General features: G+C 54.2%; 2 protein-coding genes across 2 annotated transcripts; both read left to right on the forward strand.

Moving 5' to 3' along the window:
• The first annotated feature begins 939 nt into the window (after positions 1–939).
• On the forward strand, positions 940–5,855 carry LOC308143440 (galectin-8-like). The gene is made up of 9 exons (XM_080514247.1): positions 940–1,036; positions 2,003–2,091; positions 2,886–3,093; positions 3,896–4,018; positions 4,146–4,196; positions 4,326–4,352; positions 4,534–4,622; positions 5,198–5,363; positions 5,640–5,855. The coding sequence occupies exons 1-9, from the start codon at positions 998–1,000 to the stop codon at positions 5,787–5,789; spliced, it is 942 nt and encodes a 313-aa protein (XP_080370373.1). The 5' UTR covers positions 940–997; the 3' UTR covers positions 5,790–5,855.
• A 223-nt stretch (positions 5,856–6,078) lies between these two features.
• kidins220b (kinase D-interacting substrate 220b) lies at positions 6,079–26,968 on the forward strand. Its single transcript, XM_080514251.1, is given in 45 exon segments — positions 6,079–6,212; positions 7,736–7,884; positions 7,973–8,071; positions 8,172–8,270; positions 8,353–8,451; positions 8,583–8,684; positions 11,863–11,961; positions 12,094–12,135; positions 12,137–12,292; positions 12,400–12,408; positions 12,410–12,499; positions 13,659–13,748; positions 13,750–13,758; positions 13,835–13,933; positions 14,077–14,172; positions 14,174–14,255; positions 14,801–14,965; positions 15,063–15,088; positions 15,090–15,237; positions 15,240–15,242; positions 16,398–16,466; positions 16,469–16,562; positions 16,654–16,787; positions 16,790–16,804; positions 16,886–17,025; positions 17,027–17,176; positions 17,258–17,398; positions 18,396–18,426; positions 18,429–18,635; positions 18,770–18,808; positions 18,811–18,854; positions 19,104–19,154; positions 19,157–19,250; positions 20,005–20,123; positions 20,125–20,173; positions 21,010–21,047; positions 21,049–21,193; positions 21,320–21,450; positions 21,452–21,556; positions 22,356–22,424; positions 22,426–22,461; positions 23,925–24,062; positions 24,820–24,918; positions 25,296–25,526; positions 25,635–26,968. Coding segments are annotated over 44 exon segments (5,181 nt in total). The 5' UTR covers positions 6,079–6,212; positions 7,736–7,752; the 3' UTR covers positions 26,802–26,968.
• The last annotated feature ends 21 nt before the right edge of the window (positions 26,969–26,989 follow it).

Genomic DNA, 26,989 nt, shown 5'->3' on the forward strand with positions numbered 1-26,989 from the left:
CACCAGCTGGCGTGATAGCCATTAGCTCGTATCGAAGCTAACTCGGTAGGTCGACGATAACAGGGAAGTGTCTCCATGGCAACAGACGCTCCTTTGATCTCCATGAGGATCCTTTCATCCACTTTGTATGGGGAGAAAATGTTTAGTCTTTAGATTTATTAGGAAACGATTCACTGTTGACGTCCTATTGATCCTTGGATGACGACAAACCATCCCTGAAGGTTTCATGTGATTTAAAAAAATTTTTTTACATAAAAATGGTCAAATAAATAAACACGGACCAACATGACCTTGTTCAGGTTTCATTAGTGATGTAATGAGCCTTAATTCTCATCGAATGATTGATCAAATCACATTTATTGACGTTCAGCTTCGGTACTGAAGTTTATTTTGGATCAACTGAATCAGTGACGAGTTGATCAACAAGTCTTATTAAACTTAAAAAAAAAAAAAATGGACAAATTAAAAACAAAACTACAATAGTCATTCAAACAATAGTTTTCTCCACAGAGATCAAGTACGGGTGAAAATCACTTCCCAGAACTGAAGTACTTGTGCAGTTTGGATTAAACTTCCTGGTATTTTGGGGAAATTCTGTTACTGAAATTTGTTTTCTTTACAAAAACACCAATTCCTTGTGTGAAGCTTGTGACTGTCCTCGGATGAACACGTGAAGTCTCGTGAGACGGTGGACCCAGCCCACGACCCTTCTGGTCTTCCCGGATCGGACAGTGACGTCACCGCGACTCGCTCGGTTTCCTCTATTTTCACGGATATCAAAACTTTCACACTACTACTTTTTTTTTTAAATGTTTTTATTACACGACTGTTTGTTTTTGTTGGGGAAGTTTAATTCATTTGAAGCGCCGCGCGGTGGTTTGTTTGCGCGCACCGTGTGACGTCATGACGCTCGTCCCTGCACACGCGTGTTCGCGTCGACGTCACACCAGGAAGTAAACAAAACGCAGCGGCTCGCTCCGGATTCTGCGTTAAAGAAATGTCGACTTCCAGCCCGAGACAGATGTTCTCCAACCTGGTGAGGTCCCCCCCTTGTCCCCACTTGTCCCCCCTTTGTCCCCCCGTGTCCCCCCTGTCCCCCTTGTCCCCCCCGGTCCGACGCGTTGTTTTATCCCGTTCTCCGTCGTTAAACTTCCGCGGTGGAGCCCGCGTCTCACAAGTCCGCTCAGCAAAACTTTTATCATTTAAGATTTTTATTAAGTGCTCGAAGTTTTCCCTCCACCCCCCCCGAACCCCCCCCCCCCCCCCCCCCCCCCCCCCCCCGGATACTCCGGGTTTTCTAAACCTCCTGAAAGGTTTAATCTCGTGAAGTCTCCTGGGGAGCGTCTGTGTGGCGCCTCGCTGAAAGATCCGCGTCTCACGTCGACGTGAAACATGTCGGTTCTGTTCTGTTCTGTTCTGTTCTGTTCTGTTCTGTTCTGGTTCTGTTCTGTTCGAGCCGAACTGAAGAGCCGCTCGGGTTCGGTTCTGCAGAACTCCGAGTTACTGTTCCTGGTCGCGACCCAAACCAAGAAAAGTCGAGTTTTTGACAGATTTGAGCAGATTTTGAACGGAGTGTGGTTCCCAATTACTGTTGAAGACCAAAATAAAAGAACTTTATTTTGGTAATAACAAAGAATTATGTTTAGAAGTTGTAAAAAAATGTTTAGTCATTATCACCACAAATGTTCCTTTTCTCTCATCTCAAGTAAAGGTCTTTCATTTTTTCTCTAGTGTCCAGATGTTTGTTTCTCAGGTGTGCAGATGTTCTCCTGTTCCCAGATGTTCTCTTGTTTCCAGATGTCCTGTTTCCAGATGTTGTCCTGTTTCCAGATGTTCTCCTGTTCCCAGATGTTCTCTTGTTTCCAGAGTGTCCTGTTTCCAGATGTTGTCCTGTTTCCAGATGTTCTCTTGTTTCCAGATGTTGTCCTGTTTCCAGATGTCCTGTTTCCAGATGTTGTCTTGTTTCCAGATGTTCTCTCATGTTGTGACTTGCTGTCCTCAGTCGATTCCGTTCGCCGGGACGATCCTCGGCGGCCTGCAGGCCGGAGAGATGTTACTGGTTCAGGGTTCAATTCCCCCGGGTTCTGAGAGGTGAGGGAACATCCTCCTCTTCCTCCTCCTCTTCCTCTTCCCCCTCCTCTTCCTCCTCCTCTTCCTCCTCCTCCTCCTCTTCCTCTTCGTCCTCTTCTTCCTCCTCCTCCTCTTCCTCTTCGTCCTCTTCTTCCTCCTCCTCCTCTTCCACTTCATCCTCTTCCTCCTCTTCCTTCTCCTCTTCCTCCTCCTCCTCCTCTTGTTCTTCCTCGTCCTCTTCCTCCTCCTCTTCCTCTTCATCCTCTTCTTCCTCCTCCTCCTCTTCCTCTTCCTCCTCTTCCTCTTCCTCCTGCTCCTCTTCGTCTTCCTCCTCCTCTTCCTTCTCCTCCTCTTCCTCCTCCTCCTCTTCCTCCTGCTCCTCTTCGTCTTCCTCCTCCTCTTCCTTCTCCTCCTCTTCCTCCTCTTCCTCTTCTTCCTTCTCCTCTTCCTCCTCCTCCTCCTCTCCTCCTCTTCCTCTTTGTCCTCTTCCTCCTCCTGCTCCTCTTCCTCCTCCTCCTCCTCCTCCTCTTGTTCTTCCTTGTCCTCTTCTTCCGCCTCCTCCTGCTCTTTCTCCTCCTCTTCCTCCTCTTCCTCTTGTTCTTCCTCTTCCTCCTGCTCTTTCTCCTCCTCTTCCTCCTCCTCCTCTTGTTCTTCCTCTTCCTCCTGCTCTTCGTCCTCCTCTTCCTCCTCCAACATCCAATCAGCTTCAAGCTGATGAAACAATGAGAGACGGTGGAAAATGAACCGAGTCTTCTGACCCCAGAGAAGGACAAGAAACCCCCTGACCCCCCCCCCCCCCCTCCCGTCCCGTTCAGGTTCCAGGTGGACCTGACGTGCGGCAGCAGCGTGAAGCCGCGCGCCGACGTGGCGTTCCACTTCAACCCGCGGCTGAAGAAGTCTGTGATCGTGTGCAACTCCCTGCAGAAGGAGCGCTGGGGCCCCGAGGAGATCCTGCACCTGATGCCCTTCAGGGCCGGGGTCTCCTTCGAGCTCCTCATCCTGGTCCTGCAGGACCGCTTCAAGGTCAGGCCGCCTGTTGCCGTGACGACACGGGTCCACAGGCCCTCGCCGCTGTCACCGTTGCTAACGGCGACGGAACGACTCGCCTGCGACGTCCTGTGTTTGTTTGTGGACGATGTTGTTGTTGTCGTCGTCACTGTGGTTACTGTTATTACTGTTGTTGTTATTTCTGTTGTTGTCGTCACTGTGGTTACTGTTATTACTGTTGTTGTTGACATTACTGTGATTGTTGTTGTTGTTGTCGTCACTGTGGTTACTGTTATTACTGTTGTTGTTGACATTACTGTGATTGTTGTTGTTGTCGTCACTGTGGTTGCTGTTATTACTGTTGTTGTTGTCATTACTGTGATTGTTGTTGTCGTCACTGTGGTTACTGTTATTACTGTTGTTGTTGTTGTCATTACTGTGATTGTTTGTTGTTGTTGTTGTCGTCACTGTGGTTACTGTTATTACTGTTGTTGTTGACATTACTGTGATTGTTGTTGTTGTTGTCGTCACTGTGGTTACTGTTATTACTGTTGTTGTTGACATTACTGTGATTGTTGTTGTTGTTGTCGTCGTCACTGTGGTTACTGTTATTACTGTTGTTGTTGTTGTCATTACTGTGATTGTTGTCTGTTGTTGTCGTCACTGTGGTTACTGTTATTACTGTTGTTGTTGTCATTACTGATGATTGTTGTTGTTGTTGTCGTCACTGTGGTTACTGTTATTACTGTTGTTGTTGTTGTTGTTGTCATTACTGTGATTGTTGTTGTTGTTGTTTTCTTTGTTGTTGTTGTCCTCAATGTTGTTGTTGTTGTTGCAGGTGGCGGTGAACGGCGCTCACACGGTGGAGTTCAGGCAGCGGGTGGAGTTGAAGCGAGTCGACACTGTTTGTATCTCAGGGAAGGTGGAGGTGGAGGCGGTGGGGGTCCTGCCCCCCAGCTCTGTGAGGACACACACACACACACACACACACACACACACACACACACACACACACACACACACACACACACACACAGAGTCACATTGGTTCCTTTGTTTACAGATCACATTGGTTCCTTTGTTTACAGATTGTGACGTCTCCACCAGCAAGTCTGACCAATCAGGACGCAGAGAACATGGTGAGAAACTTCAAGTGTTTCACACACACACACACACACACACACACACACACACACACACACACACACACACACACACACACACACACACACACACACAGGTAATAAAGTGTGTGTTCCTCCCTCCAGACCGTCACGTCCTCCTCAGGAGACCTGGTGAGTCTCTCGGTGTCTCGTTTCCATGACAACCAGTACCAGTGTACCGGTGAACCTTCTTCACCGTCGGGGTTCCGTTGAAGCGACTCCGCGCGGTGGCGGCGCCCCCCCGTGGCCCGGCGCCCCCCCCCCAGACTGACTGCATCCTCGTCAGTGTGTCTCCGTGTCTCTCGTCCCGCAGACCGTCCCCTTCAGAGGACACCTCCAGCCTGGACTCGCCGCCGGACGCAGCCTCGCCATCAAGGCTCAAATCAACGCCAACGCACACAGGTACACACACACACACACACACACCACAACACAGGTACACACACACACACACACCACAACACAGGTATACACACACACACACACACACACACCACAACACAGGTATACACACACACACACACACACCACAACACAGGTATACACACACACACACACACCACAACACAGGTACACACACACACACACACCACAACACAGGTACACACACACCACAACACAGGTACACACACACCACACACACACACACACCACAACACAGGTACACACACACACACACACACACACACAGGTACACACACACCACAACACAGGTACACACACACACACACACACCACAACACAGGTACACACACACACACCACAACACAGGTACACACACACACACACACACACACACACACACACACACACACACACACACACCACAACACAGGTACACACACACACACACACCACAACACAGGTACACACCTAAGTGATGTCATCACAAACGTGTGTGTGTGTGTGTGTGTGTGTGTGTGTGTGTGTGTGTGTGTGTGTGTGTGTGTGTGTGTGTGTGTGTGTGTGTGTTCCAGCTTCTGTGTGAACCTGCGCCCGGCCGAGGGCTCTGACATCATCCTCCACCTGAACCCTCGTCTGGCCAAAAACGTCTTCGTCAGGAACTCCTTCCTGTCCGGGTGTTGGGGGGCGGAGGAGACGGAGCTGGGGGGGTTCCCTTCAGGGGGGGGGCAGTACTTCGAGGTCAGTGTGTGTGTGTGTGTGTGCTGCAGTAGCGCCGGTCTGAACGAACGAATGAACTTCTACTGCAGAACTAGACTGTGAAGGCCTCAGGCAGGTTTCTTTACCCGGCAACAGGTGATGCTGAAATGTGATTGGCTGATGGCTTTGATATGAAAACATGAGAAAGAAGAGATGTTTGGACTTTATTAAATTATTGATATAAGTATTTATGGACAGAATATACCAACACGTCGTGTGTGTGTGTGCGTGCGTGTGCGTGTGCGTGTGCGTGTGCAGATGATCGTGCGCTGTGACGCCCACGCCTTCCGGGTGGCGGTGAACGGGCTCCACCTGCTGGACTACCGACACCGGGTCCAGGACCTGAGCCGGGTCGGCCTGGCGGAGGTCCTGGGTGACGTCACGCTGCTGCAGCTGCAGCTGCTCTGAACACGCCTGTTTCCACGGCAACGGCCCCTGGCTACGTTTGAACGAACACAAATAAATAAAACTCTTTGGGGGGAAAACAAAAGCGTTGTTTGTTTATTATTGTCCTTTTATAACACTGGACACACACACACACACACACACACACACACACACAGGCTGCTGTCCGGCCCGTCCTAGATGGTGAGCTGTGATTGGCTGAGCCGCCTCGTCCTGAGAGCTGCTCTCTGATTGGCTGAGCCTCGTCCTCCGCAGCGCCGTTGTTCTTATAAAGATGGCCGCTGTTGTCGGGGAGACAGACTGAAGCTCATCCGAGGAGGGAGCGACGAACCCGGACACTCCGGCACCGAGACCCCGGTACCCCACCCGGTACCCAGACCCGGTTCCGACACCCGGTACCCAGACCCAGCCGACTGTCGAGTGGAGGTAAGGTGTGTGTGTGTGTGTGTGCGCGCGCGCGTGTGTGTGTGTTGAAGGTGACTCCGCTGATATGTTATCAATAAGATTAGTCGACGTTCATTTCCTGGTTTGGATCAATCAGGTGGTTTTTTATTTTTTCTTTCTTCCGGAAGGTTTCTAGATGTTTTTTTTTTTTTTTTTTAATGTTTGTTCTCATTTGAATTTTAAAAAATCAGAGTAATCTAATTTATTCAGAAACGCATCTGGAAAAACAAGATGAATCCATGGAGAGTTTATTGATTCTGTCTTTGTTTAGGAAAATATTTCATTCATTCGGAATGTGATGAAGGCCTGTGGGGCCTGTGGGGCCTGGGGGGGCTGTAGGGGGGGTGGGGGGGACTGGGGGGGGGGGCTCCAGTACAGCGCCTTGAGGAACACCGTTGTGACGTCGTCGTTCTCAGACGGTCGTTTTGCGTCGCTGGTGAGAAGATCAAGGTCTAGAACGTTCCTGTGAGGAGAACCGCTGTGGAGCCCTGCTCTGGAGGCTGTTACCACGGCGACGGCCGCTCAGTCTCCACGGCGACGGCTCTCATCAGTGGCAGTGGTGGGTGTGGCCGGGCGGCTCCACCTCGTTGGGGGGGTTTGGGTGGGGGGGGGGGGGCTTGGGATGGTCCCGTCACATGTGTGTCCCTGAACGTGACCTTTGACCTCCAGCTGCTCCTGGACACTGAACAGATTTATTACCTCACGGCGCCGCCTGCAGGCCGGAGAGGTCACTGCAGCACCACACACCTTCCCTCAGGCCCGCTGACCTGCAGACGTGGTTGTTGTTGTTGTTGTTGTTGACGTTGTTGTTGTTGTTTACGTTGTTGTCGTCCCCTCAGGCCCACCGAACTGCAGACATGGTTGTTGTTGACGTTGTTATTGCATTGATGTTGTTGAAGTTGTTGTTGTTGTTGTCGTCCCCTCAGCCCCGCCGACCAGCAGACGTGGTTGTTGTTATTGTTGTTGACGTTGTTGTCGTCCCCTCAGGCCTACCAACCTGCAGACATGGTTGTTGTTGACGTTGATGTTGACATTGTTGTTGTTGACGTTGTTGTTATTGACGTTGTTGTTGTCCCCCCCTCAGGCCCACCGACTTGCAGACATGGTTGTTGTTGACGTTGTTGTTGGCGTTGTTGTTGTTGACGTTGTTGTCCCCCCCTCAGGCCCACCGACCAGCAGACGTGGTTGTTGTTGACGTTGTTGTTGTTGATGTTGACGTTGTTGTTGTTGGCGTTGTTGTTGACGTTGTTGTCCCCCCCCTCAGGCCCACCGAACTGCAGACATGGTTGTTGTTGACGTTGTTATTGCATTGACGTTGTTGTTGTTGGCGTTGTTGTTGACGTTGTTGTCCCCCCCCTCAGCCCCGCCGACCAGCAGATGTGGTTGTTGTCGTTGTCGTTGACGTTGTTGTCCCCCCCCCTCAGGCCCATCGACCAGCAGACATGGTTGTTGTTGACGTTGTTGTTGTTATTGACGTTGTTGTTGTTGTTGTTGTCCCCCCCCAGCCCCTCCTACAGCAGACATGGACACCACCACCTCCATCAAGATGACCACTCTGGCCATCCAGAACCTGTTCAGCTACGTGGAGGAGGAGAACCTGTCCGCCCTCAGGTCCCACCTGGACCGCTTCAAGGACGTGGACGGACGCAGCGACGTGAGTCTCTCACACACACACACACACACACAGTCAGACCCCCTCCTGCTGTGCTCACCTGCTTGTTTGTTTGTTTGTTTGTGTGCAGAACGGCCAGACGCCGCTCATGCTGGCGGCGGAGCAGGGCAGCCTGGAGATCGTCCAGGAGCTCATCAGGAGGGGAGCCAACGTCAACCTGGACGACGTGGTGAGAGGGGGGGGGTTGAGACGGGGTGGGGGGGGGGGGGGGGGGGGTTGTTGCCGGGATACGGCCCCCCGTCTCCATGGTAACGCCTCTCTCCGGTCAGGACTGCTGGTCGGCTCTGATCTGCGCGGCGAAAGAAGGACATGTGGACGTGGTGAAGGAGCTGCTGGACAACAGCGCCTACATCGAGCACCGGGACATGGTGGGAGCAGAGCATCATGGGAAATGTAGTCCCCCCCCCCGCCCAGGACCTGGCTCACTGTGTGTGTGTGTGTGTGTGTCAGGGAGGCTGGACGGCCCTCATGTGGTCGGCCTACAAAGGTCGTGACGACGTCACTGAGCTGCTGCTGGAGAACGGAGGGAACCCCAACACCACGGGACAGGTACCACACACACACACACACACACACACACACACACACACACACACACACACACACACACACACACACACACCCTCAGACCAGCAGCCTGAACCTTCCTCCTCCTCCTCCTCCTCCTCCTCCTCCTCCAGCAGTACAGTGTGTATCCCATCATCTGGGCCGCCGGGCGAGGCCACGCCCACATCGTCAACGTTCTGCTGGAGAACGGAGCCAAAGTCAACTGTTCTGACAAGGTACACAACCAGTACTACACACTGCTACACACTGCTACACACTGTGACACACTGTTACACACTGTTACCACACTACTACACACTACTACACACTGTTACACACTACTACACACTAACTACACACTGTTACACACTGCTACATACTGCTACACACTACTACACACTACTACACACTGTTTACACACTGCTACACACTACTACACACTGTTACACACTGTTACACACTACTACACACTGTTACACACTACTACACACTACTACACACTGTTACACACTACTACACACTGTTACACACTGCTACATACTGCTACACACTACTACACACTGTTACACACTGCTACATACTGCTACACACTACTACACACTGTTACACACTGCTACACACTGCTACACACTACTACACACTGTTACACACTGCTACACACTGCTACACACTACTACACACTGTTACACACTGCTACATACTGCTACACACTGCTACACACTACTACACACTACTACACACTGTTACACACTGCTACATACTGCTACACACTACTACACACTGTTACACACTGCTACATACTGCTACACACTACTACACACTACTACACACTGTTACACACTGCTACATACTGCTACACACTGTTACACACTGCTACACACTGCTACACACTGCTACATACTGCTACACACTACTACACACTGTTACACACACTGCTACACACTGCTACACACTACTACACACTGTTACACACCTACATACTGCTACACACTATACATACTTGCTACACACTACTACACACTGTTACACACTGCTACATACTGCTACACAACTTCTACATACTGCTACACACTACTACATACTGCTACACACTGCTACACACTGCTACACACTGTTACACACTGCTACATACTGCTACACACTACTACACACTGTTACACACTGCTACACACTGCTACACACTGCTACACACTACTACACACTATTACACACTGTTACACACTGCTACACACTGCTACACACTGCTACACACTACTACACACTATTACACACTGTTACACACTGCTACACACTGCTACACACTACTACACACTGTTACACACTGCTACACACTGCTACACACTGCTACACACTACTACACACTACTACACACTGTTACACACTGCTACACACTGCTACACACTACTACACACTGTTACACACTCTGCTACACACTGCTACACAACTGCTACACACACTACTACACACTACTACACACTGTTACACACTGCTACACACTGCTACACACTACTACACACTGTTACACACTGCTACACACTGCTACACACTACTACACACTGTTACACACTGCTACACACTGCTACACACTGCTACACACTACTACACACTACTACACACTGTTACACACTGCTACATACTGCTACACACTACTACACACTGTTACACACTGCTACACACTGCTACACACTGCTACATACTACTACACACTGTTACACACTACTACACACTACTACACACTGTTACACACTGCTACACACTGCTACACACTACTACACACTACTACACACTGCTACACATTGTTACACACTACTACACACTGCTACACCTGTTACACACTGTTACACACTGCTACACACTGCTACACACTGCTACATACTGCTACACACTACTACACACTGTTACACACTGCTACATACTGCTACACACTACTACACACTGTTACACACTGCTACACACTGCTACACACTACTACACACTGTTACACACTGCTACACACTGCTACACACTACTACAACACTGTTACACACTGCTACATACTGCTACCACTGCTACACACTACTACACACTACTACACACTGTTACACACTGCTACATACTGCTACACACTACTACACACTGTTACACACTGCTACATACTGCTACACACTACTACACACAACTACTACACACTGTTACACACTGCTACATACTGCTACACACTACTACACACTGTTACACACTGCTACACACTGCTACACACTACTCACACTGTTACACACTGCTACATACTGCTACACACTACTACACACTGTTACACACTGCTACACACTGCTACACACTGCTACACACTACTACACACTATTACACACTGTTACACACTGCTACACACTGCTACACACTACTACACACTGTTACACACTGCTACATACTGCTACACACTACTACACACTGTTACACACTGCTACACACTGCTACACACTGCTACATACTACTACACACTGTTACACACTACTACACACTACTACACACTGTTACACACTGCTACACACTGCTACACACTGCTACACACTGCTACACACTGCTACACATTGTTACACATTGTTACACATTGTTACACACTGTTACACACTGCTACACACTATTACACACTATTACACACTGTTACACACTGCTACACACTGCTACACACTATTACACACTGTTACACACTACTACACACCTACTACACACTACTACACACTGCTACACACTGCTACACACTGTTACACACTGCTACACACTGTTACACACTACTACACACTGTTACACACTGTTACACACTGCTACACACTGCTACACACTACTACACACTACTACACACTGCTACACATTGTTACAACGACTACTAGCACACTGCTACACATTGTTACACATTGTTACACATTGTTACACACTGTTACACACTGCTACACACTATTACACACTATTACACACTGTTACACACTACTACACACTACTACACATTGTTACACACTACTACACACTGCTACACACTGCTACACATTGTTACACATTGTTACACACTGTTACACACTATTACACACTGTTACACACTGTTACACACTGCTACACACTGTTACACACTATTACACACTGTACACACTACTACACACTACTACACATTGTTACACACTACTACACACTGCTACACACTGCTACACATTGTTACACATTGTTACACACTGTTACACACTATTACACACTATTACACCTGTTACACACTGTTACACACTGCTACACACTGTTACACACTATTACACACTATTACACACTGTTACACACTGTTACACACCTGTTGACTGAATTGTGTTGACGTGATTATCTGTGTGTGTGTGTGTGTGTGTGTGTGTGGTGTGTGTGTGTGTGTGTGTGTGTGTGTGTGTGTGTGTGTGGCAGTATGGCACCACTCCGTTGATCTGGGCCTCCAGAAAAGGACACTTTGACTGTGTGATGCATCTCTTGGAGAACGGCGCCGACGTGGACCAGGAGGGGGCGGTACGACACACACACACACACACACACACACACACACACACACACACACACACACACACACACACACACACACACACACACACACACACACACACACACACAGGGTCCCGGTGTGACAGCGTGTCCCTGCAGAACTCCATGACGGCGCTGATCGTGGCGGTGCGCGGCGGCTACCACGGAGGTGGTGAAGGAGCTGCTGAAGAGGAACCCCAACGTCAACATGACGGACAAAGACGGAAACACGGCGCTGATGATCGCCGCCAAGGAGGGCTTCACCGAGATCGTCCAGGACCTGCTGGACGCCGGGACCTACGTCAACATCCCGGACCGGGTGAGGGCGCTGGAGGACCAGGACCGGAGGGGGCGTCGCCCTCTGGTCCCACGGTGGGGGCGGGGTGGGGGGGGCGTCGCCCTCTGACCTGTGGCTTGGTGTTGCAGAGCGGGGACAACGGTGTTGATCGGCGCGGTGAGGGGGGGACACGTGGAGATCGTCAGAGCGCTGCTGCACAAATATGCAGACATTGACATCAGAGGACAGGTACGTGTCCACTGGCGTCCTGGTGGACGGCTGTTGCTGTGCTGGTCGTCATGGTGGTTGTTGTCATGGTGGTTGTCATGGTGGTCGTCATGGTTGTTGTCATGGTGGTCGTCATGGTGTGTTGTCATGGTGGTCGTCATGGTGGTTGTCATGGTGGTCGTCATGGTTGTTGTCATGGTGGTCGTCATGGTTGTTGTCATGATGGTCGTCATGGTGGTTGTTGTCATGGTGGTTGTCATGGTGGTCGTCATGGTTGTTGTCATGGTGGTTGTTATGGTGGTCGTCATGGTTGTTGTCATGGTGGTTGTTGTCATGATGGTCGTCATGGTGGTTGTTGTCATGGTGGTTGTCATGGTGGGTCGTCATGGTTGTTGTCATGGTGGTTTGTTATGGTGGTCGTCATGGTTGTTGTCATGGTGGTTGTTGTCATGATGGTCGTCATGGTGGTTGTTGTCATGGTGGTTGTCATGGTGGTCGTCATGGTTGTTGTCATGGTGGTTGTTGTCATGATGGTCGTCATGGTGGTTGTTGTCATGGTGTGCGTCATGGTTGTTGTCATGGTGGTCGTCATGGTTGTTGTCATGATGGTCGTCATGGTGGTTGTTGTCATGGTGGTTGTCATGGTGGTCGTCATGGTGGTTGTCATGGTGGTCGTCATGGTTGTTGTCATGGTGGTCGTCATGGTTGTTGTCATGGTGGTTGTCATGGTGGTTGTCATGGTGGTTGCGGTTGTTGTCATGGTTGTTGTCATGGTGGTTGTTGTCATGGTTGTTGTGGTGGTGATTGTGGTTGTTGTGGTTGTCGTCATGGTGGTCGTCATGGTGGTTGTTGTCATGGCGGGTTGTTGTTGTGGTTGTTGTCATGGTGGTTGTGGTGGTCGTCATGGTTGTTGTGGTGGTGATTGTGTTGTTGTGGTTGTCGTCATGGTGGTACGTCATGGTGGTTGTGGTGGTGGTTGTTGTCATGGTGGTTTGTGGGTGGTCGTCATGGTTGTTGTGGTGGTGATTGTGGTTGTTGTGGTTGTCGTCATGTTGGTCGTCATGGTGGTTGTGGTGGTGGTTGTTGTCATGGTGGGTGTGGTTGTTGTCATGGTGGTTGTGGTGGTGGTTGTGGTGGTTGTCATGGTGGTCGTCATGGTGATGGCGGTTGTCGTCTCCAGGAGAACAAGACGGCGCTGTACTGGGCGGTGGAGAAAGGAAACGCCACCATGGTGAGGGACATCCTGCAGTGTAACCCCGACACCGAGACCCTGCACCAAGGTGAGACACCCGGACGCCACACAACACGCCGTCACGGTGTAGTCGGCGATGTGTCTCACGGTGTGCGCCGGTTCAGGACGGAGAGACGCCGCTGATCAAAGCCACCAAGATGAGGAACATCGAGATCGTGGAGCTGCTGCTGGACAAGGGGGCCAAGGTGTCGGCGGTGGACAAGGTGAGAACCCTACGGACACAACCGCCGTCCCGGTGTGAGAACCCTACGGACACAACCGCCGTCCCGGTGTGAGAACCCTACGGACACGACCGCCGTCCCGGTGTGAGAACCGGCGCTGAGTCCCGCTCGCCGTGTCTCCGCAGAAGGGCGACACGCCGCTGCACATCGCCATCCGCGGCCGCAGCCGCCGCCTCGCCGAGCTGCTGCTGCGGAACCCCAAAGACGGGCTGCTGCTGTACCCGACCCAACAAGGCGGCGGAGACGCCCTACAACATCGACTGTAGCCACCAGAAGAGCATCCTTACACAGATCTTCGGAGCTCGTAACTGAAACACACACCGGGGGGGTGGGGGGTGGAGGAGGTGGTGGGAGAGGCAGGGAGGTGGAGGCAGGGAGGTGGTGGAGGAGGAGGTGGAGGAGGTGGTAGAGGCAGGGGGAGGTGGTAGAGGTGGTGGAGGAGTAGGGAGGTGGTGGAGGAGGAGGTGGAGGAGGTGGTAGAGGCAGGGGGAGGTGGTAGAGGTGGGGGAGGAGGTGGTGGAGGCGGGGGAGGAGGAGGAGGAGGCGGGGAGGAGGAGGAGGTGGTGGAGGCAGGGGGGAGGAGGTGGAGGAGGTTGGTGGAGGCGGGGAGGAGGAGGAGGTGGTGGAGGCAGGGAGGAGGAGGAGGTGGTGGAGGCAGGGAGGTGGTGGAGATGGTTGGTGGAGGAGGTGCAGAAGTGGTAGAAGCAGGGAGGAGGTGGTGGAGGAGGAGGAGAGGTGGAGGAGGTGGGGGGAGGTGGAGGTGGAGGAGGTGGTAGAGGTGGGGGACATTCGAAGATATAGATTCTCCACCCCCCCCCCCCCCCCTTACACAGTGTCTCCTCCCCCCAGGACACCTGTCCCCCTCGGAGACAGACGGAGACATGCTAGGCTACGACCTGTACAGCTCAGCGCTGGCGGACATCCTGAGCGAGCCCACCATGCAGCCCCCCATGTGTGGGGGTCTGTACGCCCAGTGGGGCAGCGGCAAGTCCTTCCTGCTCAAGAAGCTGGAGGGTCCGTCTCACACACACACTCATGTACGTTTAATACATCCAAGACCCCCCATGACCCCCCCCATCCCCCCACTACCCCCCCCCCCCCCCCCCCCCAGATGAGATGAAGACCTTTGCCGGCCAAGCAGATCGACCCCCTGTTCCAGTTCTCCTGGCTGCTGGTCTTCCTGTCCCTGATGCTCTGCGGTTCCGTCGCCGTCGTCCTCGGGTTCTCCGTCGACCCCAAACTGGCCGTGGCCGTTTCCCTCAGCCTGCTGGCGCTGCTCTACCTCTTCTCGGTGAGGAACCCGGAGAACCGGAACCTGTAGAACCAGAACCCGTAGAAACAGAACCCATAGAAACAGAACCCGTAGAACCGGAACCCGTAGAAGCAGGACCTGTAGAACCAGAACCCGTAGATACAGAACCCGTAGGAATAGGACCCGTAGAAAACAGGAACCCGTAGAAACAGAACCGTAGAAGCAGAACCCGTAGAAACGGAACCCATAGAAGCAGGACCTGTAGAACCAGAACCCGTAGAAATAGGACCCGTAGAAATAGGACCCGTAGAAATAGAACCTGTAGAAGCAGAACCCGTAGAACCAGAACCCGTAGAACCAGAACCCGTAGAAATGGAACCCGTAGAACCAGAACCCGTAGAAATGGAACCCATAGAAACGGAACCCGTAGAAACGGAACCCATAGAAGCAGGACCTGTAGAACCAGAACCCGTAGAAACAGAACCCGTAGAAATAGAACCTGTAGAAGCAGAACCCGTAGAACCAGAACCCGTAGAACCAGAACCCGTAGAAATGGAACCCGTAGAACCAGAACCTGTAGAAATGGAACCCATAGAAACGGAACCTGTAGAAACGGAACCCATAGAAGCAGGACCTGTAGAACCAGAACCCGTAGAAACAGAACCCGTAGAACCCGTAGAAACAGAACCCGTAGAAATAGGACCCATAGAAATAGAACCTGTAGTAGCAGAACCCGTAGAAACAGAACCCATAGAAGCAGGACCTGTAGAACCAGAAGCCGTAGAAACAGAACCCGTAGAAATAGAACCTGTAGAAGCAGAACCCGTAGAACCAGAATCCGTAGAAATGGAACCCATAGAAACGGAACCCGTAGAAGCAGGACCTGGAGAACCAGAACCCGTAGAAACGGAACCCGTAGAACCAGAACCCGTTAGAACCAGAACCCGTAGAAATGCAACCTGTAGAACCAGAACCCGTAGAAATGGAACCCGTAGAAATGGAACCCGTAGAACCAGAACCCGTAGAAATGGAACCCGTAGAAACAGAACCCGTAGAACCAGAACCCGTAGAACCAGAACCCGTAGAACCAGAACCCATAGAAACGGAACCCTTAGAAGCGTAACTCGTTGGTCCCGGTGTGTCTCTCACGTTTGAAATGCCGGAGCTTTGACGTGGTTGTCCACGCTGTCCCAGTGGTGGTGTACTTCGGCGGGCGTCGCGAGGGCGACGGCTGGACGTGGGCGTGGCTCCTGAGCACGCGTCTCGCCGCCATGTTGGATACCTGGAGCTGCTGCTGAGGCTGATGTTCGTCAACCCGCCGGAGCTGCCGGAGCAGAGTACCAGGGCCCTGCCTGTCAGGTACCGGGGGGGGGGGTGGAGGGACGCCTGCCTCCGTCACGTCTCCGTCGCGTCCCCGACGCGTCCCAACGCGTCTCCCTGACGTCCACAGGTTCCTGTTCACGGACTACAACCGCCTGTCGAGTGTGGGGGGGGAGACGTCCATGGCGGAGATGATCGCCACGCTGTCCGACGCCTGCGAGAGGGAGTTCGGCTTCCTCGCCACGCGACTCTTCAGGGTGTTCAAGACGAGGAGACGCAAGGTGAGGGCGGCGCCGGGAAGGGGGCGGGGCTTGTGTGGCGTGTGATGCAGCTGTGATGCGTGTCTCCCCCCCCCCCCACAGGGAAGAGGAAGTGGAAGAAGACGTGCTGCGTGCCGTCCTTCGTGCTCTTCGCCCTGGTCCTGTGCTGCCTGCTGGCCGGCCTGGCGCTGCTGGCCGTCTTCCGGGTGGACGGCGAGAACCGCACGGTGAACGGCGTGCTGCGTGGGCGTGGGCGGCGTGGTGGGCGTGGCCCTGCTGCTGAACTGCAGGACCTGGTGGCAGGTGGCCGACTCGGTGCTGCACTCGCAGAGGAAGAGGCTCCACGGCGCCGCCAACAGGATGCACAAGCTGAAGAGCGAGGGCTTCATGAAGGTGAGGGGGGGAGGGGGGGGCGGCGGGGGGGGGGTGGGGGTTTGGTTGTTCAGGTCTCACTGTGAACACCCCCCCCTCCAGGTGTTGAAGTCGGAGGTGGACCTCATGTCTCGGATGACGAAGACGATCGACGGCTTCACGCAGCATCAGACTCGACTCGCCGTCGTCATCGACGGTCTGGATTCCTGTGAGCAGGACCGGGTGCTGCAGATGCTGGACACGGTGAGGGGGGGGGGGGGGGGGGCTCTATAATCTGGATTAGAGGAGGAAGATGCTCTATAATCTGATGTTAGGGAGGAAGATGCTCTATAATCTGGATTAGAGGAGGAAGATGCTCTATAATCTGGATTAGAGGAGGAAGATGCTCTATAATCTGGATTAGAGGAGGAAGATGCTCTATAATCTGATGTTAGAGGAGGAAGAATGCTCTATAATCTGGATTAGAGGAGGAAGATGCTCTATAATCTGGTGTTAGAGGAGGAAGATGCTCTATAATCTGATGTTAGAGGAGGAAGATGCTCTGTAATCTGGTGTTAGAGGAGGAAGATGCTCTATAATCTGATGTTAGAGGAGGAAGATGCTCTATAATCTGGATTAGAGGAGGAGGATGCTCTATAATCTGATGTTGGAGGAGGAGATGCTCTATAATCTGGATTAGAGGAGGACGATGCTCTATAATCTGGTGTTAGAGGAGGAAGATGCTCTATAATCTGGTGTTAGAGGAGGAAGATGCTCTATTATCTGGATTAGAGGAGGGGGATGCTCTATAATCTGATGTTAGAGGAGGAAGGTGCCTATAATCTGGATTAGAGGAGGAAGATGCTCTATAATCTGATGTTAGAGGAGGAAGATGCTCTATAATCTGGTGTTGGAGGAGGAAGATGCTCTATAATCTGACGTTAGATGAAGAATATGCTCTATAATCTGATTAGAGGAGGAAGATGCTCTATAATCTGACGTTAGATGAGGAAGATGCTCTATAATCTGGATTAGAGGAGGAAGATGCTCTATAATCTGATGTTAGAGGAGGAAGATGCTCTATAATCTGGATTAGAGGAGGAAGATGCTCTATAATCTGATGTTAGAGGAGGAAGATGCTCTATAATCTGGATTAGAGGAGGAAGATGCTCTATAGTCTGATGTTAGAGGAGGAAGATGCTCTATAATCTGGATTAGAGGAGGAAGATGCTCTCTAATCTGGTGTTATAATCCCCCCCAGGTGCGCGTCCTGTTCTCCAAGGGCCCGTTCATCTCATCTTCGCCAGCGACCCCCACATCATCATCAAGGCCATCAACCAGAACCTGAACAGCGTCCTGCGGGACTCCAACATCAACGGCCACGACTACATGAGGAACATCGTGCACCTCCCCGTCTTCCTCAACAGCCGCGGCCTGTCCAGCGCCAGGAAGATGTGCGCCGCCGCCACCGCGCCCGCCAACGGGGACGCCGCCGCCGACGGTACCCGCGCGGCGACCACGCGCAGAGACGCCGGGCGCTAGCCGCGATGCTAACGTGTGTGTGTGTGTGTGTGTGTGTGTGTGTGTGTGTGTGTGTGTGTGTGTGTGTGTGTGTGTGTGTGTGTGTGTGTGCAGGCTGGCACGAGGAGCTGGACAGGAAACTGTCTCAACACAGTTTGGAGAATTAAAGTTTGGCAGCAAGACGACGCTGAACCGGAGGGTGAGAGAGAGAGAGAGAGAGGAGAGAGAGAGAGAGAGAGAGAGGAGAGAGAGAGAGGAGAGAGAGAGAGAGAGAGGAGAGAGAGAGAGAGAGAGAGAGGAGAGAGAGATGGAGAGAGAGAGAGGAGAGAGAGAGAGAGAGAGAGAGAGAGAGAGAGAGAGAGAGAGAGAGAGAGAGAGAGAGAGAGAGAGCATTAATGGATTATTATTGTAATGACCTTGAGAGAGCGTGACCCTTTGACCCCGGCAGGACACGTACCGCCGCAGACAGGTGCAGCGCTCGGTGACTCGCCAGATGTCCGTATCGACTTGACGAAGCTGATGGTGACGGAGGACTGGTTCAACGACATCAGTCCTCAGACCATGAGGAGGCTGCTGAACATCGTGTCTGTGACGGGTGAGGCTGCTGCTCTAGCCCTCCCCCTCCTCTAGCCCCTCCCCCCACCTCTAGCCCCTCCCCCTCTAGCTCCTCCTCATCTTCTAGCTCCTCCTCATCTTCTAGCTCCTCCTCATCCTCTAGCTCCTCCCCCTCTCTCTAGCCCCTCCCCCTCCTCTAGCTCCTCCTCCTCCTCTAGCTCCTCCTCATCTTCTAGCTCCTCCTCATCCTCTAGCTCCTCCTCCTCCTCTAGCCCCTCCCCCTCCTCTAGCTCCTCCTCCTCCTCTAGCCCCTCCCCCTCCTCTAGCCCCTCCTCCTCCTCTAGCTCCCTCCTCATCCTCTAGCCCCTCCTCCTCCTCTAGCCCCTCCTCCTCCTCTAGCTCCTCCTCCTCCTCTAGCCCCTCCCCCTCCTCCTCCTCCTCTAGCCCCTCCTCCTCCTCTAGCCCCTCCCCCTCCTCTAGCTCCTCCTCCTCCTCTAGCCCCTCCCCCTCCTCTAGCTCCTCCTCATCCTCTAGCCCCTCCACCTCCTCTAGCTCCTCCTCATCCTCTAGCTCCTCCTCCTCCTCTAGCCCCTCCCCCTCCTCTAGCCCCTCCTCCTCCTCTAACCCCTCCTCCTCCTCTAGCTCCTCCTCCTCCTCTAGCTCCTCCTCCTCCTCTAGCCCCTCCTCCTCCTCTAGCTCCTCCTCCTCCTCTAGCTCCCCCTTCTCTAGCCCCTCCTCTTCTAGCTCCTCCTCTTCTAGCCCCTCCTCCTCTAACTCCGCCCCCCCGGCTACAGGCCGTCTGCTCCGAGCCAATCAGATCGTGTTCAGCTGGGACCGCCTGGCGTCGTGGATCCACCTGACGGAGCAGTGGCCCTACAGGACGTCCTGGCTGCTGCTGTACCTGGAGGAGACGGGACGGCGTCCCGGACCACAGTCCCCTGAAGACCATCTACGAGAGGTACCGTCCCCCTGTCGTCCCATCTGTTGTCCCCCCCGTCGTCCCGTCTGTTGTCCCCCCTGTCGTCCCGTCTGTCGTCCCCTCTGTCGTCCCCCCTGTCGTCCCCCCTGTCGTCCCGCCTGTCGTCCCGCCTGTCGTGCCCCCCCAGTCGTCCCGCCTGTCGTCCCCCCTGTCGTCCCGCCTGTCGTCCCGCCTGTCGTCCCGCCTGTCGTCCCCCCTGTCGTCCCCCCTGTCGTCCCCCCTGTCGTCCCCCCTGTCGTCCCGCCTGTCGTCCCCCCTGTCGTCCCGCCTGTCGTCCCCCCTGTCGTGCCCCCTGTCGTCCCGCCTGTCGTCCCGCCTGTCGTCCCCCCTCGTCGTCCCGCTTGTCGTCCCCCCCTGTCGTCCCCGCCCCCTGTCGTCCCGCCTGTCGTCCCGTCTGTTGTCCCTCCCGTCGTCCAGCCTGTCGCCCCCGCCCCCTGTCGTCCCGCTGTCGTCCCGCCTGTCGTCCCCCCCTGTCGTCCCGCTTGTCGTCCCCCCCTGTTCGTCCCCCCTGTCGTCCCCCCTGTCGTCCCGCCTGTCGTCCCGTCTGTTGTCCCCCCCGTCGTCCCCCCTGTCGTCCCCGCCTGTCGTCCCCCCTGTCGTCCCGCCTGTCGTCCCCCCTGTCGTCCCCCCTGGCGTCCCCTCTGTCGTCCCCCTGTCGTCCTCTCTGTCGTCCCGCCTGTTGTCCCCCCTGTCGTCCCGCCTGCTGTCCCGCCAGTTGTCCCCCTTGTTGTCCCTGTTGTCCCTGCCGGCGTGGTTGTCGTGGACGTTGTGGTTTGGCGTGGTTACCGCCGCTGAGCCGTCCCTGCGTCTCCGTCCCCAGGGGTGCTGAAGAACATCCCGACCACGAAGGACGTGGAAGCCGCTGCTGGAGATCGACGGGGACGTGCGGAGCTTCGAGGTCCTTCCTGTCGTCCCCGGACGCCCGGTCCTGACGGCCCGGGACGTCCGCACCTTCCTGCCCTGCACCGTCAACCTGGACCCCAAGCTGAGGGAGATCATCGCCGGTACGCCGTCACCCGTGGCGACGTCTGTCTCCGTCGCCGGGGGCGACGTCTGTCTCCGTCACCACGGCGACGTCGCCACAAGCGCTGACAGTAACCTCCCCCCCCCCCCCCCCCTCTCTCATCCAGATGTGCGAGCCGCTCGGGAGCAGATGAATGTGGGCGGGGCCCCCTACCCGCCCCTCCCCCTGCAGGAGGCCCAGCCCCGCCCCTGCTCCATGTACAGCCAGGTGTCGTCGGCCATGTCGCCGTCGGCGTCCCTTCAGCGGGCCCTTCCCCCCTCCGGCGGGGGGCGTGGCCTCCCCTCAGCCAATCAGCAGCTACTTCAGCGGCTCTGCCGGGCCGCAGCACCCCTTCTACAACCGGGTGAGGGCAGGCTCCGCCCACCGGCGCCGTGATGTCATCGATTTACTCGTCTTCAGTTTGAGAGTGAAGCTCAGCCGTCGGCCAATCAGGAGCAAACGTTCAGATTAACTTGGTGGTGGAGGAGTTACATCACTAGTTACATCACTAGTTATTGTCAAGGTAGCTGGTTAGTTGGTCAAGTTCTCTAGGACTTGGTTTGAGGAAGATGCTCTATAATCTGGATTAGAGGAGGAAGATGCTCTATAATCTGGTGTTAGAGGAGGAAGGTGCTCTATAATCTGGATTAGAGGAGGAAGATGCTCTATAATCTGGATTAGAGGAGGAAGATGCTCTATAATCTGGATTAGAGGAGGAAGACGCTCTATAATCTGGATTAGAGGAGGAAGATGCTCTATAATCCTATGGTAGAGGAGGAAGATGCTCTATAATCTGGATTAGAGGAGGGAGACGCTCTATAATCTGGATTAGAGGAGGAAGATGCTCTATAATCCTATGGTAGAGGAGGAAGATGCTCTATAATCTGGATTAGAGGAGGGAGACGCTCTATAATCTGGATTAGAGGAGGAAGATGCTCTATAATCCTATGGTAGAGGAGGAAGATGCTCTATAATCTGGATTAGAGGAGGGAGACGCTCTATAATCTGGATTAGAGGAGGAAGATGCTCTATAATCCTATGGTAGAGGAAGAAAAAGCTTTCCAGATGTGTAGAAAGTGTCCAGATGTTGAGCTTCACTCTCTGTTTTGTCTCCATCAGCATCATTTTGATTTTGTCCTCCTCCCCCCCCCTCCCCCCCTCAGCCATATTTCCCCCTCCACCTTTACCAGCTGCCACGCCCCTTTATGGCTCCTCCCCCTCACCTCCAGTCCACGGCCGCCTGCTAGAGGCCGAGGCTCCGACGCACCCGTGAGTACCACCACAGGAAACAGGAAGTGACCAGTGACACAGGAAGTCACCAGTGACAGGAAGTGACCACAGACAGGAAGTGACCAGTGACAGGAAGTGACCACAGGCAGGAAGTGACCACAGACAGGAAGTGACTGGTAACAGGAAGTGACCACAGACAGGAAGTGACCAGTGACAGGAAGTGACCACAGGCAGGAAGTGACCACAGACAGGAAGTGACTGGTAACAGGAAGTGACCACAGACAGGAAGTGACCACAGACAGGAAGTGACCAGTGACAGGAAGTGACCACAGACAGGAAGTGACCACAGACAGGAAGTGACCACAGGCAGGAAGTGACCACAGACAGGAAGTGACTGGTAACAGGAAGTGACCACAGACAGGAAGTGACCACAGACAGGAAGTAACCAGTGACAGGAAGTGAACAGTGACAGGAAGTGTCCACAGACAGGAAGTGACCAGTGACAGGAAGTGACCACAGACAGGAAGTGAACAGTGACAGGAAGTGACCACAGATAGAAAGTGACCAGCGACAGGAAGTGACCACAGACAGGAAGTGACCAGCGACAGGAAGTGACCACAGACAGGAAGTGACCAGTGACAGGAAGTGACCACATACAGGAAGTGACCAGTGACAGGAAGTGACCACAGACAGGAGACAGAAGTGTCTGAAGGGAAACAGTAATTGACAAGGAAGAGGTAGTGGCAGGAAATGAGTATTGACAAGAGACAGGAAGTGAGAGGAAACAGGAAGTGCCTCAGTGTCTCACTCAGCTGGGAAATGGGAAAGTTCCCACCTTTGTGGCGAAGCAGCAGAACCCAGATCAGCTCGACTTCATCCAAACGTTTTCATTGATCAGTTTGTTTCTCTCAAGATTGTTTCATGTTCTGTCTGTCGTTCTGTCTGATGTTCTGTTTGTTCTCTGTCTGTCGTTCTGTCTGATGTTCTGTCTGTCGTTCTGTCTGCAGTCTAAGAGTTCAACTTTCAAAATAAATCAGGTATTCCTCGACTCTCCACTTCGTCCAACTTTTAAAGTAACAATCATCAAAACTGCGAGTTTATATTTTAGTCTCAGGCTTTACTGGTGAGTTGAGTTGAGTTCATTCTGAGTTGAGTTGAGTTTAGTTCAGTCTGAGTTCAGTTTAATCTAAATTTAATTAAGTTGATTTAATTGATTTAGTCGATTTTGAGTTCAGATTAGTCTTTTTAGTTTAGTCAGAGTTTAGTTAAGTCTAAGTTTAAGTTTAGTTTAGTTTAGTCTCAAACTGAATCTGGTCTGTAAATTTACTGGAAAAAATTTTGTGGAAGGAAAAGAAATGCAGGAAGTGAAGGAGTTTGTTTGTTTGTTTGTTTGTTTGTTTGTTTGTTTGTTTGTTTGTTTGTTTGTTTGTTTGTTGACGCACTCTGACTGTCCTCTGGGAATCGAACCGTGTGTGTGTGTGTGTGTGTGTGTGTGTGAGCAGGGCCCAGCCTCCGTGGTGTCAGCCTCTCCCTCCATCCTCTTGAGCTCCTTGACCACCGAGTCCGTCTGCGAACGCGTCCGGCTGATCGAAGGAATCGACCAGAGCATGATGGGGCCGTACAGCGCCACCATCAGGAAGGTACGTACTCCATCAGGAAGGTACGTACAGTACTCCATCAGGAAGGTACGTACTCCATCAGGAAGGTACGTACAGTACTCCATCAGGAAGGTACGTACTCCATCAGGAAGGTACGTACTCCATCAGGAAGGTACAGCGCCACCATCAGGAAGGTACGTACTCCATCAGGAAGGTACGTACAGTACTCCATCAGGAAGGTACGTACAGTACTCCATCAGGAAGGTACGTACTCCATCAGGAAGGTACGTACTCCATCAGGAAGGTACAGCGCCACCATCAGGAAGGTACAGCGCCACCATCAGGAAGGTACGTACTCCATCAGGAAGGTACAGTACTCCATCAGGAAGGTACAGCGCCACCATCAGGAAGGTACGTACTCCATCAGGAAGGTACAGCGCCACCATCAGGAAGGTACGTACTCCATCAGGAAGGTACAGCGCCACCATCAGGAAGGTACGTACTCCATCAGGAAGGTACAGCGCCACCATCAGGAAGGTACGTACTCCATCAGGAAGGTACAGCGCCACCATCAGGAAGGTACGTACAGTACTCCATCAGGAAGGTACGTACAGTACTCCATCAGGAAGGTACGTACAGCGCCACCATCAGGAAGGTACGTACAGTACTCCATCAGGAAGGTACAGCGCCACCATCAGGAAGGTACGTACAGTACTCCATCAGGAAGGTACAGCGCCACCATCAGGAAGGTCAGGGAGTCCACCGCTCCACCACTAACTGAATCCTGTCTTCTCTTCAGGCCAACGTGAACGGCAGAGTTTTGTCTCAGTGTAACATCGACGAGCTGAAGAAGGAGATGAACATGAACTTTGGAGACTGGCAGCTGTTCAGAGCCACGGTCAGTCGGTCAGTCGGTCAGTCGGTCAGAGGGTCAGAGAGTCAGAGGGTCAGAGGGTCAGAGGGTCAGAGAGTCAGAGAGTAGAGGGTCAGAGAGTCAGAGGGTCAGTGGGTCAGAGAGTTTGAGAGTCAGAGAGTTAGAGAGTCAGAGGGTCAGAGGGTCAGAGAGTTAGAGAGTCAGAGGATCAGAGAGTAGAGGGTCAGTCGGTCAGTCGGTCAGACGGTCAGAGAGTCAGAGAGGGTCAATGGGTCTGAGGGTCAATGGGTCTGAGGGTGAGTGGGTCAGTGGGCCAGAAAGTCAGAGGGTCAGCGGGATGCTCTGTCCGGGAATCGAACACTAACCCTCCCAGCCCTGACCACACTCCCCCTCCCCCGCAGGTTCTCGACATGCGTCACGTGGAGAGCCAGGTGCTGCACGAGGAAGCCGCCAGCGAGCAAGGCAGCGTGGTGGGCGGAGCCCCCGAGGTGGGGCGCCGCGCCGCGGCTCCGCCCCTCGCCGGCGGCGCCAACTCGGACACGTCGCCGATGTACAACTTCAACCTGAGCTTCGAGGAGCTGAGCACGGTGGGACTGGACGAGTCTGCACGCCACGCCAACATGCAGTGGATGGTACGTAGCTCCGCCCCCCCCCCTCCCCCGACGCAGTGCCCCTGAAGCCACGCCGCAGTGTTTGTGTAGCGGTAGGTTGCGTTGACGTTCCTCCTCCGCCGTCCTCAGGGCGCCGCTCACCGGACCGCCAGCATGAACAGCCTGAACTCTCAGGAGTCGTCCAACGACATCGCCAAGCTGACGGACCGGCAGCAGGCGGAGTACCGCGACGCCTACCAGGAGTACATCGCCCAGATGGCGCAGCTGGAGATGGGGGGCGGGGGCGGCGAGAAGCCCGTCCAGCCGCAGCCGGGGCACTTCATGACGTCGTCCGGCGAGGACAGGGGCAAGGACGGCGGCGCCGAGCCGGACGGACGCAAGTCCTTCGCCAAGAGGGGCGGCAAGCCGGCGGCGGCGGACGGCGGCGACTTCTCCAACGTGGACGCCCTGGACCCCATCACGGAGGAGGACGAGAAGGGCGAGCACGGGCCGTCCAAGTCGCTGCTCGGCCGCAAGAGCTCGGCGGAGCGCGGCGGCGGCGGCGGCGGGCTGTTCCAGGGCGCCGACCTCAAGCTGAAGGCCGGCGGCGGCGGCGGCGGCCTGCGCTACCAGAAGCTGACCAGCGACGACGACGAGTCGGAGGAGTCGGACAGCGCCTCCCTGCTCAAGGACGGCCCCAAGGCGGCGGACGCCAGGCCGCCCGGCGGCTCGCTGGCGCTGAAGGGGAAGGACTACCTGTCGGACGCCACGCTGGACAAGAAGGACTCGTCGGACTCCGGCGTGCGCTCCAACGAGAGCTCGCCCAACCACTCGCTGCAGGACGAGGAGGCGGACCTGTCGCAGCTCGACCGCGCCAACCTGATCGAGCTGGACGACGAGAGCCGGGCCGGGAAGCGCGGCCTACCCAGCAGCCTCAGCGGCCTGCAGGACCCGGCGGTGGCCCGCATGTCCATCTGCTCCGAGGACCAGTGCAGCCTGCTGGCCAGCAGCCCGGAGGACAGCTGGCCCTCGTCGCGCTCCTTCAACCTCAACCGCACGCCCAGCAACGTCACGCTCAACAACAACACCAACGCCCGCCAGCCCCCGCAGGGCTCCACCCCCGACCCCACCTCCTCCTCCACCACCACCACCACCACCGCAGACGTCACGCCCACCGGCACCAGGCCCGGCCCCAACAACGAGAACGTCCGCGTGGTCCACCTGAAGAGGGGCCTGAAGCCCGGGGACCCCCCAGAGGTCTGCACCGTGTCCTCCGACACCGTCACCTTCGGCGAGGAGCGCGAGAGCATCCTGTGAGCCCGGAGACGAGTCGGGGAGCGCTGAGAGTCCTCCAGGAGCCACCCCCCCCACCCCCCCCCCCCTGCTCGCCACCCTTCCATCCCCCCACCAAGCATCCCAACCCGGCAGAACCCAACCCGTGAGGGAGATTTGGGGTGGTGGGGTTCGGGTGGTGGGGTTCGGGTGGTGGGGTTCAGATGGTGGGG

The sequence above is a fragment of the Blennius ocellaris genome (assembly GCF_963422515.1).
Source record: "Blennius ocellaris genome assembly, chromosome: 18".
In the NCBI taxonomy this organism is placed as follows: domain Eukaryota; kingdom Metazoa; phylum Chordata; class Actinopteri; order Blenniiformes; family Blenniidae; genus Blennius; species Blennius ocellaris.